We start from the raw sequence: 15,914 nt of genomic DNA on the forward strand, positions 1-15,914 counted from the left end.
GTAGACTTTGTAGAAATGCCTGGATGCTTACTATCTTAGTGTGAGATGATGAAAATTTGGCCTACTCTCCCTTTCTCTCAGTCTCATGTTTTCCACTGAGTGAGTACTAATGGGCTGCATTTGTCTTTGTAGGATGAGTGGCAGTGTACTGAGTGCAAGAAATTTAACTCTCCAAGCAAGAGGTACTGTTTTCGTTGCTGGGCCTTGAGGAAGGATTGGTATTCAGATTGTTCTAAGTTAACCCATTCTCTCTCCACGTCTGATATCACTGCCATACCTGAAAAGCAAGAAAGCGAAGGAGTTGATGTCCCTGACTGCAGAAGAACTGTATCAGCTCCAGTTGTTAGACCTAAAGATACATACGTAAAGGAAGAAAGCTCGAAACATTTTGATCCTTGCAACTCGGTGGAATTCTTGGATTTGGCTCATAGTTCCGAAAGCCAGGAGACCATATCAAGCATGGGAGAACAATCAGATAACCTTTTTGAACAGAGAAAAGATACAGAAAACATGGAGGATTGCCAGAATCTTTTGAAGCCATGTAGTCTGTGTGAGAAAAGACCACGAAACGGGAACATTATTCACGGGAGGACAGGCCATCTTGTCACTTGTTTTCATTGTGCCAGAAGACTAAAGAAGGCTGGGGCTTCTTGTCCTATTTGCAAGAAAGAGATTCAGTTGGTTATTAAGGTTTTTGTAGCATAGCTGAATCAGTGAATTACAGACAGATAGTAACAGAGCTGGTCATGTGTCCAAATATCAGTATTGAGCATCTCTACGCAGGGGTGACCCATTTCATACTTTGATTTATTCATGTGAACTTTTATGTTCTAGGTCATTTTTACCTCTAAACTTATAGAATTTGAGAATAAGTTCTTTAGAACTAGATTATCAATTTGGAGACTATTAACATTAAAAGAGAAGTTACTCATTCTGTCTTCAAAGATGAGGATCTGGGAGGGAGCAGTACACACAGAAATACATTCATTTTTATTTAATTTAATTTCTTACTGTTCTTTTCTGGTGGGGAATGTTCTTGGGCATCAAAATCCAAGGTGGCTATTAGAAAGATACTAAAGCTGTCAATGAAAAAGCATAAGTAAGTAATGTATAAAGTAGACTACTTTATGTTGTGTGGTTCAGAGAAACGATTATTTTTGTAAAGTGCCTAGAACAGTGATATCCAACATTTTTGCTAACATACCTCAAAAAACAATTTTGAAAAAGTACATATGACTTTTTGCACCTTTTAAAAATTGAGGTGTAGTTAGCAAGCAATAAAGTGTTCCCTTCTGCTGAATTGTAGACATCTCAGTAGCCACCTGAAGCAAGCAATAGCACATTTCTGTCTCCTCAGAATGTTCTCTTGTATCCTTTTCTAGGTAGTTCCTCCATCATTTCATGACTCTCACCCTCGATTAGTTTTCCTTTTGCACATGTTGAATTTGACTTCTAAATTTTTTAAATAAATTTAAGTACTTAAAGAGGATGTATCATCCAGTATATTGTAGATGTGCTTTAGATATATTTTTGCCAAAACCTTGGAGCTGTAGATTTGGCTGGTTGAATTTATAGAAAAAGTCCTGTCATATATACTGGCAAAGCCTATTCTCATTATAAAACTAATCAGCCAAGTCAGACTTCATTTTCAGTTGAAATGTTTGACTTTATATCAATTTATTTTTGGCCGCACAGTACAGCATATGGGATCCCCGGCCAGCATTCAGACCCGTGCCCCTGCTCAGGAGCGTGGAGCCTTGCCGTTGAACCGCCAGGGAGGCCCTGTTTGGCCTCATTTGTAATCCAGTTGCATGTGTTGCCTGCGTCTATGGCACAGCCTTCTCAATTGCAGTTCTAAGACAAGGCGCAGAGATTGTGACCAAAGCCCTCTGTGCTGTACTCTGCCCTCTTTGTTTCCTGGGAGCCTGCTAGGGGTTTTTGTCTTTTTATTTGATGCCTCTAGTGGTTTTTTTAATGTCCTAAGGCAGTGCCCCATAAGATTCTAGGTGGGTGAGAAGCAGCCTTTCTTCTGAGAATAGGGATTATGGCCATTGTGAAAAGGAAAGTATTTAAAGATAGCTCTGAAGAGGTTTTATCTGAGCACATAAATATTAGGATAATACATATGGAAATTGAAGATCTTAAAGTTGCTTTCCTTATAGATATTCCTGTCTACTTTCCCTATTGGAAAAAATTTTGGTGTATGCTCAGGGGTATGAATATTTTGAAGATCAAGGCCCTAAAATTATTAAATTTAAGGATCTTAAGAATGAACTTGGGTTGCTTGCTATAAGCCCAACTCAACTCCCTGCCCCAAACACACACATGCATGCATTCACAGGCGCTGGTACACACACAGGTACAGACAAAAATCCTTTATTTAGCATCGTATTTAGAGAAATTTTGTTAAAATCATAGAAATTAACCAGCACGCACTCATATAGTCAACCTCTTATTTTGCACATGAGGCTGAAAGGGTAAATGACTGCTAAAAGTCACAGCTAGTGATAGAGCTTTCTGGGATCCAAGTCTCCTACAGTAAATCTCTAAACCATGCTTTCTTCCTTCTCATTATTTGTTAACTGTTTAAACTGTGGTTTTTGTTGAATTTGGAATAACTGATGGCCTTAAAATACTGAAGAATATGAGCTGCAGCCAAAACAGGACTTCAGAGAGAATACTTAACTGTTTCTCCTCAAAGAGAAAAGGCAGTACATGTCAGCTCCTCGTACATAATCCGATAAGTTACTCCTCCCACTGGAAAGACAAGTAAAGGCAGCAGAGGAACCTGAACTGTCTGTCCAGTGTTTGTCCTCCTTGGGGGATGAAACTTAGGTCTCTAGCTGTCTCCAGGCATTAGGGACAAGGGTTTTTCCCCTCAGTAAATAGAATCAGTCCTTTAAGTTCAGTGTTTCGTTAGACTATGGTAAGTGCTCTAAAAATTTAGGAAGTTAAGTAACTTTATACCCCATTCTCTCCCCACCCCACCCCCATACTACTCTTTTCATGATAGTTTGATAGCTATTGATTTTGTTTTAATTTTGCCAGTTAATTGCTTTTGCAAGTAAAATGAGGAATAGGAGCTGGGATCTGCACTTGTACCCTCTGGTCCCTCTTATATGAAGTTGAGTTTTTGAAGAAAGCTTAATAAAAGTCTAAAATTTTTATTTTTGTATATAGATATTTGCTGCTAATTTGGTGCATCCTTGCCTAGCACAGAATCCTCTTATGCTACTCTACTTACTTTTTTCCCCCCTTGGATCACCTTGGTTTTTACTGTCCCCATTAGCAGTAAATACTTTGCTTAGAAGATTTTAAACTACACATTTGAGCTGAAAATATTTCAATAAATACATTTAGGTTTACTGAACCCCTATCAAGAGTCTTGAACAACTTGAATGTTACAAAGAACTGTATCTGCAGAAGGAGGTAGTATTTCTTTTGTGGCTTACCTGAAACCCAAGATGCTGCTTCTGCAGTTTGTTTTCCATCATCCAGGATCTTTGTTTTATTAATTTTTTTAATTTTTTATTTTATATCGGAGTGTAGCCAATTAACAATGTTATGATAGTTTTAAGTGCACAGCAAAGTGACTCAACCATACATATACATGTATCCATAAGAATTGGCCTGTGATGTGGGAGACCTAGGTTTGATCCCTGGGAAGATCCCCTGGAGAAGGAAATGGCAACCCACACCAGTATGCTTGCTTGGAAAATCCCATGAACAGAGGAGCCTGGCGGGCTATAGTCCCTGGGGTCTCAAAAGAGTCAGACACAACTGAGCAACTGACACTTCACTTCATTCTATCCTAAACTTCCCTTGAATCCAGGCTGCTGTATAACCTTGAACAGAGCTCCTTGTGCTATACAGTGGATCCTTTTTGTTACCCATTTTAAATATAGCAGTGTACATGTCGATCTGAGAGTCTCTATCCCTTCCCCCCACTTTTCCCCACTGGTAACTGTAAGTTCTCTAAGTCTGTGAATTTGCTTCTGATTTGTAATTAAGTTTATTTGTATAATTTCCTTTTTGATTCTGCATGTAAGGGATATCATGATATTTCCATCATATCGTGTCATATGATACCATCTGATCTCTCTGGGTCCATCCATGTTGCTGCATATGGCATTATTTCATTCTTTTAATGGCTGAATAGTATTCCATTGTGTATATGTACCACATCTTCCTTATCCATTCCTCTGTTGATGGGCACTTGGGTTGCTTCCAGTTTTTGGCTGTTGTAAACAACACTGCAATGAACACTGGGGTGCGTGTCCCTTCCAACCTGTTTTTCTCCACATATATTCCCAGGAGTGGGATTGCAGGGTCCTATGGTAGCTCTATTTTTAGTTTTTTTAAGGAAACTCCATACTGCTCTTTGTAGTGGCTGTACCATTTTACATTCTCACCAACAGCATAGGAGGGTTCCCTTCTCTCCACACCCTGTCCAGTATTTACTGTTTATGGATTTTTTGATAATGGCCATTTTGGCTGATGTGAGTTGATAACCTCATTGTAGTTTTGATTTGCATTTCTCTAGTAGCAATGTTGAACACCTTTTCATGTGCCACTAAGCCATCTATGTCTCCTTCTGAGAAATGTCTGTTTAGGTCTTCTGCCCATTTTTGTTGGTCTTTTAATGAAATTTTTTATTTTTAAGGTAATTGTGGATTCACGTGCAGCTGTAGGAAACAGTACAGAGAGATGCCTTGTAATCTGTAATAATTTGCCCCAATAATAACATCTTGAAAAGTTGTAGTGTAACATCACAACCAGGGTGTTGACGTTGAACGGTCAGGATAAAAAGCATTTCCATCACTGCTGGAATCCTTCTACAATCCTTTATAGACCTGTTAGGTTCCTTATAACCCTATCCTCTCTTTAGCCCTAGAAATTACTAATTTGTTTTCCATTTCTGTGATATTGTGACTTCAGAAATGCTCGTGCATGGAACCATATGGTATGCAACCTTTTGGGATTGGACTTTTTTTTTCCAGCATAATTGCCTGGAAATACATCTGAGTTGTATATATGAATAATTTGTTCTTTTAACTGCTGAGCTGTATTTTAGGGTATAGCTATACTACAGTTTGCTTAATCATTCACTCATTGAATGACATCTAGATTCTTTCTAGTTTTTGCCATTATAAAAAAAGCTGCTATAAGCATTTGTGAACATATTTTGGACAAACCGAAGTTTTAATTTCTCTGGGATAAATGCTTAGTAATACAATTGATAAGAAGGTATGGTAAATGAATTTTAGCTTTTAAGAAGTGCCAAATGCTTTTTCCTTAATGGCTATGCCATTTCACTTTCTCACCAGCAATTTAACAGTGATCCACTTCTCTGCATGATCACTAGAATTTGGTGCTTTCACTCTCTATAATATTTTAGTCATTCTGATAGATATGTGATGATATCCCATTGTGGTTTTAATTACAGTTTTCCTAATAACTGAACCTTTTAATTGGACCTGAAACAAGTGAGCCTGAACCGTGTATATGCCGTACGTCCATCCTCTTTGGTGAAGGGTTCATGCCTTTTGCCCATTTTCTAATTGCTTTCTTACTGTTGAGTTTTGGGTTCAGTTCAGTTCAGTTGCTCAGTTGTGTCCGACTCTGCAACCCCATGGACTGCAGCACGCCAGGCCTCCCTGTCCATCACCAACTCCCAGAGTTTACTCAAACCCATGTTCATTGAGTTGGTGATGCCATCCAACCATCTCATCCTGTCGTCCCCTTTTCCTCCTGCCCTCAATCTTTCCCAGCATCAGGGTCTTTTCAAATGAGTCAGCTCTTCACATCAGGTGGCCAAATTATTGGAGTTTCAGCTTCAACGTCAGTCCTTCCAATGAATATTCCGGATTGCTTTCTTTTAGGATGGACTGGGAGTTCTTTCTATGCTCTAGATATTAGTTCTTTGCTGTATATGCTGTATTTGTAAATATTTTCTCCCACTCTGTAGTTGGTCTTTTTATCCCTTTCAGATGATCTTTCTCAGAAATAGTTTGTAGTTTTGATAAAGTTCAATTTATCAGTTTTTTTGTATATATTTTGTGCTTTGCTGTCAAGTCTAAAAATTCTTTGTTTTAGCCCCAAATCTGGAATATTTTGTCCTTGTTTTCTGTTAACAGTTTTGTGATCTGATATTTTACGTTTAAATCTGTGATTCATCTTGCTTTAATTTTGTATAAGTTGTGGTAATTAGATGAAGATTTTTCTTTTCTTTTTTTTTGTCTATGATGCCCTATTGTCCCAGCAGCATTTGTTCAAAGACTATTTTTCACTTATTTATTTATTTTTGAAAACTTTTTATTTTATATTGGAGTGTAGTCAGTTAACAATATTGTGAAGTCAGGGAGTACTTTGGCTATTCAGGGTCTTGTCTCCATACAGATTTTAAGATTTTTTGTTCTAGTTCTGTGAAGAATGCCATTGATGATTTGATAGGGTTTACATTGAATCTGTAGATTGCCTTAGGGAGTATAGTCATTTTGATACTGTTGATTCTTCCAGTCCACAAAGTGTGTTTCATTTTCCCATTTCTTTGTGTCTCTGACTTCTTTCATCAGTATCTTACAGTTTTCAGAGTACACGTCTTTTGTCTCCTTAAGTAGGTTTATTCCTAAGATATTTTATTCATTTTGATGCAATGGTAAGTGAAATTGTTTCTTGAATCTCTGTCTAATCTTTTGTTGTTAGTGTATAGAAGTGCAAAAGATTTGTGTGTATTAATGTGCAGCCTGCAGCTTTACGGGCTTCGTGGATGAGTGCTGGTTTTCTGGCCATGTCTTGAGGATTTTCTGTGTAGAGGATCATGTCATATGCAGGCAGTGACAGTTCAACTTCTTTTCCAATTTGGATTCCTTTTATTTCTTTTTCTTCTCTGAATGCTGTAGCTAGGACTTCCAAAACTGTTGAATAAAAGTGGCGAGAGTGGATACCCTTGTCTTGTTTCTGGCCTTAGAAGAAATGCTTTCAGCTTTTTCCTGTTGAATATAACGTTAGCTATAGGTTTGTCGAGTATAGCATTTATTATGTTGAGGTATGTTCCCTCTATATATACTTTCTGGAGAGTTTTTATCATAAACGAGTACTAAATTTTGTCAGAACCTTTTTCTGCATCTGTTGCTCATTGGGCTTCCCTGGTGGCTCAGATGGTAAAGAATCTGCCTGCAATACAGGAGACCAAGGTTCAGTCTCTGGGTCGGGATGATCCTCTGGAGAAAGGCAACCCACTCCAGTATTCTTGTCTGGAAAATCCCATGGACAGAGGAGCCTAGAGGGCTACAGTCCATGGGGTCTCAAAGAGTCAGACATGACTGAGCAGCTTCCACTTGATTGATCATATGGCTTTTATTCTTCAATTTTTTTAATGTGTAGACACTAATTTATAAATATTAAAAAAATCCTTGCATAACTGCAATAAATCCCACTTGATCATGGTGTGTGTATAACCCTTTTAATGTATTGTTGAATATGGATTTCGAGTATTTTGTTGAAGATTTTTGTGTCTGTGTTCATCAGTGGTATTGGCTTGTAATTTTCTTTTTGTAGTATCTTTGTCTTGTCTTGACGTCAGGGTGATGGTGGCCTCGTAGAATGAGTTTGGGGGTTTCCTTCCCGTCCAGTTTTTTGAAAGGGTTTCCAGAAGGATAGCCATTAACTCGTCTCTAAATGTTTAATATATTAGATTTTGCCTGTGAAGTCATCAGGTCCTGGACTTTTGTTTGTTGGGAATTTTTAATCACAGTTTTCAATTTCAGTGCTTGTGATTGATCTGTTCATATTTTCTGCTTCTTCCTGGTTCAGTCTTGGAATGCTGAACCTTTCTAAGAATATGTCCATTTCTTCCATGTTGTGCATTTTATTGGCATACAGTCGCCTGTAGTGGTCTCTTATGATCCTTTGTATTTCTGTGATGTCAGTTGTAGCTTCTCCTTTTTCATTTCTAATTTTATTGATTTGAGTCCTCTCCCTTTTTTTTCTTGATGAGTCTGGCTAGAGGTTTATCAATTTTGTTTATCTTTTCAAAGAACCAGCTTTTAGTTTCATTGATCTTTGCTGTTGTTTTCTTTGTCTCTATTCCAATTATTTTCTATCTGATCATTGTGATTTCTTTCCTTTCTACTATCTTTGAGGATTTTTTTTGGTTTTGAGTTTTGTTTGTTCTTTCTCTAGTTGCTTTGGGTATCAGGTTAGGTTGCTTAATTGAGGTTTTTTTCTTGTTTCCTGAGGTAAGACTTCCATAAACTTTCCTCCTAGAACTGCTTTTGCTGTATTTCATAGATTTTGGATTGTTGTGCTTTCATTTTCATTTGTCTCTAGATATTTATTTTCTCTTTGGTTTTTTTCAATGATCCATTGGTTGTTTAGTAGCATGTTGTTTAGCCTCCAACTGTTTGTTTTTTTATAGTTTTTTTCTTGTAATTTATTTCCAATCTCATAGCACGATGGTAAAAGAAGCTTGGTATTGTCTCAGTTTTCTTAAACTGACCGAGGCTTGCCTTGTGGCCCAGCACGTGGTCAGTCCTAGAGAATGTGCCGTGTGCACCTGAGAAGAAGGCGTATTCTGCTGCTTTTGGATGCAGTGCTCTATAAATATCAGTTAAGTCCATCTGATCTAATGTGTCACTTAAGGCCTTTGTTTCCTTGTTAACTTTCTGTGGGGTGTTAAAAGTCCACCACTCTTATGTGTTCCTGTCAGTTTCTCCCTTTATGACTCTTGTGCTGTGCCTAGTCACTCAGTCGTGTCTGACTCTTTGTGACCCCGTGAACAGGAGCCCGCCCAGGTCCTCTGTCCATGGGATTCTCCAGGCAAGAATACTGAAGTGGGCTGCCATTTATTTCCTTCTCCGTGGCTCTTAGTATTGGCCTTACATATTGAGGTGCTTCTGCATTGGGTGCATATATATTTACAGTTGTTCTTGCATTTACAGTGTCTTCTTGGATTGATCCGTTGATCATTATGTATTGTCATCCTTTGTCTCTTATGTGCTCTGGGTGCTAAGTCGCTTCATAGTCTTGACTCTGCGACTCCATGGATTGCAGCCCGCCAGACTCCTCTGTCCATGGGATTCTCCAGGCAAGAACGCAGGAGTGGATTGCCATGCCCTCCTCCAAGGAATCTTCCCAACTCAGGGATCAAACCTGTGTCTCCTGTGTCTCTTGCATTGGCAGGCGGGTTCTTTAACACTAGTGCCACCTGGGAACTTATCACAGTGTTTATTTTAAAATCTGTTTGTCTGATACGAGTATTGCTATTCCAGCTGTCTTTTGCATTTCCATTTTCATGGAATACCTTCTTCCATCCCCCAGGATCTTTATTAAATGTTGTTCGGGAGCATAGCACAGCGAGTAGAATTCCTTGTGTTTCTCGGCTTAGAATGGGTTAGGGAGTCTTAAAAGGGCCAAATAAAACTATCAGAGCAGTGCTTTACCTGCAGTAACTTTTTTTTTTTTTTGCAGTAACTTTTAAATCATCTTCTTGATCTATTTTTGATCTTGTTCTTTTTTCAATGTCACTGTGGTACAGATAAGTATGAGATGGTTTGTATGTTAAAACTTCATAGTTTATTGCTATATGATGATGAAACGCTTGACTTCCAAACACTAGCATTTAGTTTGTAATTAGGGTGATGATAATGCTCTGGTTTTCTGGGGACAGGGCCAGTTTACTCCTGTTTTTCAGCATCTTACACAGGTTGTCTCTGTCTCTCCCTTTTCACTTTCAAATGTCTTCTTTTAGGCATTAAATTATTATGGTCCTAGTTATAGATAAGGCATGCTTAGCTTGAAATCTTAATTGTGTGGAAAAGATCTGTTAAAGTAGGTGTCAGTGGAGTTGTTTCCACTGCGTTACACCATAGACTTGTGATTAATGAGATCATCCCACATTAGCATCAGATTTCTTATTTTAGTTATTTAATATTTATGACCATGTTATCCCAGACAAAATGTTCAGACCAGAAATGACAAATCCTTAGAAAAGCAATGAATTTCTAATTTATAGCTAAAAATGTCTCCTGCCTCTTATTAATTCATTCTACTTGCACTGTTACTTATAATACTTGGTATGCTTGGTACTTATAATACTTTGTATGCTTTTGTATTTTATACTTAATCAGACTTTATCTTAGAGCAAGGCTTTAAGTTGATATTAACATTTCTTCAGAGTCCATCTATGGAATATCATAGATTCCCAATCCTAGACTTGAACAATGGATCAGCGTCCAGACAGACCAGCTTCTAAACTGCCACAAACTTGTCTTAAGATTGAATCACTGCCAAGGGTTTGAAATATTCAGTTGTGTTTTAATAATAATTTATGTATTAAAGCTGTATGTAATGCTTTATGTGATGTTATTTTGTTTGTAAGAACTTATTTTTGAAGATTAGGATCTTATTTTTAGGTTGCCTTTTTTTGAAATGTTCTTTCAATGCAATGTTGGCTTCTTTGACAGTTGCTAAGAAGAAATGTGTGAACTGTTGGATCAGTGTATCTACAGAGCTATTGTAGTGTTATGCTTCGTTTTCTTTTAGAAAGTAGGAAACTTGTTAAACAACTATTTGGTTTTTCCCCACAGACAGTTGTTATGATCTTCTGAAAGTGTGATTTCCTCCTTTCTCTCTTTTTGCCGCATTTCATGGCATGTGGACTTTCTCCAACCAGGGACTGAACCCGTGCCTTCTGCGCCGGAAGCATGGAGTCTTACCCGTTGCCAGGGAAGTCTGAAAGTAAAGTATATGGTTTTAGATACTGTGAATCTGTTGTTTTCCGTTTAGCCAAATATCTGCTTAAATTGTTCATGTCCTAAAGAAGAGTTCATCCTGACAGCTCTCTCTTTCATGGGTGTTGATGTATGCACACACGCTATCAAGACTTAATGCTTTGCTAAAACTGGCTGCAGACCAGGTGATTTTAGAATCTGCACTTCAGAGATAAAGAAACCTGCAAGCTCTCCCCTGTGCCAAAAATACCACATACAGTGTTTACAAATGTCTAGAATTTTGCACTGCCATAGGGTACCTGAGGTTACTTTACTGGAATTGTCCGCATCTGTGATTAGCTGAGTTGCAGTTTAGCATATGAGGAGAAATATTGGAGACTCTAAAGCTAAACTGGAAATGGAAATTATCTGCGGTGGTGGTTCAGGTGACCCCCCAGACCTAATCTGGAAACAGTTTTTTCCAGATGGCCTTGAGATACTCTTTTTGTTGATAGAGCTTTCCTTGCTGGCCATTGCTATATTCTTTGTTTAGCAACCAGATCTCTTTTTCTTCTGTGGGAAAATGTCCTATTAGTATTTTGAGATCTTTTAATGCAATGAATGTGCAATCCCAAATAATGCCACTGTTGGTGAATGTGGTATTGTTAAAATATTATAATAAGCTTACACTTGGGGTTTCCTGTACTTCTCTCAAGAGCCTTTTGAATGACTGGAATGTCACAGAGAAAGAAGTGTTCAGAAAGAGGTAGTTAGTATTTCTGGGAAGCTTACCTGAAATCCAGGATGCTGCTTCTGCAGGTTGTTCTTCACTGGGGATCTTTATTAAATGTCATCTTGGAGGATAGCCCAGCAGGTAGAACTGCTTATTTCTTGGGGCAGGATGGGTCAAGAATCCTAAAAGGGGCCAGATGGTGCTGTCAGAGCAATTCCTTTCTCAGTTGCTGTAGTTTGAAAAATACTTGTTGTAGTTGCTGTAGTTTGATAAATACTTTATTGAAAATTAATACTTAAAACATTTTATCAGAATATCTGATTTCTTATCCCAAGGCTTTTTTTTGTTTTTGTTTTTAAACAGTAAAAACTTTGTTGTCAGACATTTCCCATTCCTGTTGTTCTTTTTCCTTGGAATTCAAAGTTATTATCTACTTCTGGATATTGCTTTTATATTGAAGGCCTTTCTGTATTTCCCCTTGGACGGTTGTAACTCCAGTGTCTTTAGATAATATTCCTCTTTTCCAGTCAGTCCTGGGGAATGTTTCTCCTGCAGAATTAGGTGGTGGAGTCTAGCAATAAGAAGCAAAGACATGACATCAGAGCTACTGTCTATTAAAAACAACTGTAGATGAAGATTTGTGTGTATGAAGTGTTTATTTCATCAGTGTGTTGGAGTGTAGGAGATTTGTGTATGTGAGCTGTTTATTTCATTGTGTGTTGCAGTGTAGGTGATTAACAGTGTTGTGTTGGTTTCAGGTGTGCAGCAAAGCGATTCAGTTATACCTATACATATATCTGTTCTTTTTCAAAGTCGTTTCCCACTTAGGTTGTTAGATAATATTGAGCAGAGTTCATTTTATCTTGCTTTAACTTTTTACTTAATATAAAGTATATTGGAGTATAGCCGATTAGCAATGTTGTGACAGTTTCAGGCGCACAGCCATACATATACAGGTGTCCGTCCTTCCCCAGAGTCCCCTCCCATACAGACTGCCACCCAGTACTGAGCAGAGTTCTCTGTGCTGCAGAGTAGGTTGTCCATTTTAAATATAGAACTGTGTACATTGTCCCCCTATTCAGTTCGCCTCATTTTTTTCTTTTTCATAAAGAATCAAAATGCCTCATTTAGTTTTTTCTTTTCCTCTTGAGAAAGTTACAGAAAATGTTTTTTAAAGGAGTGCAGTGTTTCTGGCCTCCTCATCACCTAGCAAGGCAGCCTCTTAAACAGGACTCTCTTCTAGTCTATAGCCAGGCCCTGTTAAGTGCTTCTTGGATAGAGATAAGGAATAAACTTATTCTACCATCATGAGTCCTAATCTTGACCTTCTTAAGCCTCAGTTTTTCTCATCTGTAAAATGAGTTCACATACTACTCTTTCTACCTCATAGTTTGTTGGGGGGATTAAGTGTGGGAGGTAATAGAACCTCTGGTTGCCTTGAATAAGATACTAGACGTTGTTAAGCTTTTGGTAGACCACGCTCTGGGGTATATATTCAGAATGCCTCGTCTCCTAGAAGCTGAGCTCCCCTTTGTGCCTGCCTAGCAGAGCCTACGTTGCTTCCTTTTACCCATGCCTCTAGCTTATGTATCCTTTGCTTCACATGATCTCGTCTAGAAGAGTTCTGGCCCTAGGTTCTGAGAGAACTGTGTATATAAATTTGGGTAGTAGCTACAACTGCCTTGCTATGGTCTTGATATAAAAAATTCTGTCTTACGTGCACTTGAATAGGTGGCATAAAATGCAATCAGTGTATAGAAATCATGCAGATTTCCAAATAACATCTAATTAGGTAGTCATAATTAATAATAGTAGCAAATACGGTGGGAAAAAAAAACCAACTTTGAAACCAGCCCAGAACGTGAGGAAAGGAGATGTGTTCATGAGCTCTTGCCTGATCTTTATAAGCATTACTAAGTTGGTAGCTCTGTATCTTTTTGCACTATGTGTTTGGTTTTGTTGTGCTTTTTTGTGTATTAAATAATTTTCATTTTGTCATTTTGTGGTGTCATTATTGGGGAAATACAGAATTGTTTTTGTATACAGCCAGATCTTGTTTTCTGCCTTTGAATTTGTGTCAGACCACAAATTTGGTCTGATGGGAATGAATGAAGAGAGTAGCTTTTACAATAGAAGATATTGTACTTAAAAACAACTTTTAACCCACCCCCACCCCCAATCATACACACAATTAACTATTAATAGAGTAAGTGTTATATTTCACTTTTAGGTTCCCAGTCTCGAAGGAAACCTCAAAATTTGCGGAGAATTTTTTATTAGCCTTCCCTGGTGACTCAGATGGTAAAGAATCTGCCTGCAATGTGGGAGACCTGGGTTCAGTCCCTGGGTAGGAAGATTCTCTGGAGAAGGAAATGGCAACCCACTCCAGTATTCTTGCCTGGAAAATCCCATGGATGGAGGAGCCTGGCGGCCTATTTCAATTTCAGGTTCCTAATCTTGAAGGAAACCTCAGAATTTGCAGAGTATTTTTTATTAATAACTTGAGCTAAGGCAGTGAGTTGTGGAGGTTCCCCGTAGAGCCCTTGAGAATTAGAGCTCATAGCGCACCTGCATGTCCAGAGTGGTTTAAGGCAAGCCTTCTTCCGGTCCCAAGACTGCCCGACTCTTCGGAACCCATGAGTACGTCAACCTGTCTACCACCCTCTGCTACTGATGTAGAGATTTCAGGATTGCCATTGAGTTTATAAAGGGGCGCCAAGTGCAGGATTCTATTTCATTGTGGTTTTGAATTGAGGCTTGTGTGAGAGGTACTGAGGGCTTGTCACAAAGTATGCACTGATCACTTGTATGCTGAGCATGTGCTGGGGTCTCTAGCAGGGATCCTAAACTTTTGGGGATTTAGCCCTCCTTGAAAAGCTACTAAAACTTATGAAATCTCATGTTAAAAGTACATTTCACATTTACTTCCAGGAGCTTCATTGAAACTAGTCTGTGACCCTCCAGGTTCTGTTCTTTGGAGGGATGTCAGAGAAAAGTGAAACGTGTCCATTAAGAGTTTGGCTAGCTCACATCCAAGGCCGTTAAGGTGGATAAACCTGGTCAGCTGTCCCGAGCTGACAGCTATCACGTAGTTGCCACAGATTGGCACTTGTACGACTTCTGGGAGCACAAATGATATGCCCTAGAGATAGTAGACGCTTGTATGAGGAGCACCTGGGGGGCAGGGTGGGGGTGACGCTGAAAATAGGGATGGCATCTTAAAAAGGAGAGCAGGGTACTTCCCTAGTGGTCTGGTGGCTAAGACTCTGCACTCCCGAGGCTGGGGTCCAAGGGTTCACTTGCTGGTCAGGGAACTAGATCCCACGTGCCTCAACTAAGATTTTTATATGCCACAAATTAACATTTTTTAAAAAATAAAAATGAAAACGTTAGAGATAAGGATGGAGCCAGCTTCTGTGTTCATACAACTATTTCCATGTTTTGTGACCTCTTTAAAAAGTTACTTTTTAATAACAACTGCATACTTTATTTGTTACCTGGATTTTGTATGCTACTCAGCTTGATTCCTGGTACTGCAGATTTGTAATCTTTCCTGAATGTAGTCTTGAGGCTAGAAAGCAAGCTGAAACCAGTAACTGAGTTAAATAGTTGTTAACAGACAAATCCCTAGCCAGTACTTGTTTGCTGGGATTTGCTTAAATCCACCCTCTAAAGGCATAACAAGTATTAGTGCTATTAGAAAATTTTCAGGTTGTTAACATGTTTGGGGATAGAGGGATAATCTTGCTATGTACATGCCCAACCCTAAATTAGTATTTTCTTTTGGCCTTTTTTTTCTCTTCAAAATAAAGGATGTAAGTGTAAATATGAACCAGAGCCTGCTTGGTACTGGGAATACCATGGTGAATAAAGAATCTCCCTCAACTTGCCTAACAGTCCAGCAGTTTAGTTAGGGACATAAGACAGTTTCCACACGGACTAAGGAAGCAGCAACGAAAGAGCTGCAGGTAAGAGAATGGCTTGTTGGAGAAACATAAGCTTGTTCCGCCTTTCTGGACCAAAGGCTGTGATTGGAGACGTGACGAGAGATGGGACTGGAGTGTTGGAGGGGCTGGGTGACAAAGCTGTGATAAGCCAAGCTAGCAAGTTTGAGCCTTACCCTGAAGGCAGTGGAGAGCTGTCAAAGGACTTTAATGAGGAGTGTAACATGATCTTATTTGCATTTTTGAAAGATCATTCTGGCTGCATTGTTGATAAGAGACTGGAGTGCTGGCTAGATCAGAGACAGAGCTAGGCTGTGGTGACAGTCTGGGCTGGAATGATGATACTCCTAAGCTAATGGCCATGAACCTGGAAAGAATAATAATAGGTAACATTTACTGAGCACTTAATATGTGCTGACCTGGCATCTGTTTTCCCATGAGGTATTTAAGACTTTGCAAAATTACTCTGTCCAAGGCAAGTAAGAATTGAAGAGCTGGCAGTTGAAACCATTGTACCTGAGACAA

The 15,914-nt window shown here is 38.8% G+C and overlaps 1 protein-coding gene across 4 annotated transcripts in view; it reads left to right on the top strand.

Moving 5' to 3' along the window:
* The window catches only part of MDM4 (MDM4 regulator of p53), a 51,881-nt gene extending 38,438 nt beyond the window's left edge, over window positions 1-13,443 (top strand). For all 4 annotated transcript variants that reach the window (XM_070384550.1, XM_070384548.1, XM_070384549.1 and 1 more), the window contains exon 11: window positions 133-13,443. In XM_070384550.1, coding sequence (XP_070240651.1) covers window positions 133-705 — 573 coding nt within the window. In that variant the 3' untranslated portion in view covers window positions 706-13,443. The remainder of the gene's footprint in view (window positions 1-132) is intronic.
* Window positions 13,444-15,914: the final 2,471 nt, after the last annotated feature.

Source organism: Bos mutus, chromosome 16 (genome assembly GCF_027580195.1).
Source record: "Bos mutus isolate GX-2022 chromosome 16, NWIPB_WYAK_1.1, whole genome shotgun sequence".
In the NCBI taxonomy this organism is placed as follows: Eukaryota; Metazoa; Chordata; class Mammalia; order Artiodactyla; family Bovidae; genus Bos; species Bos mutus.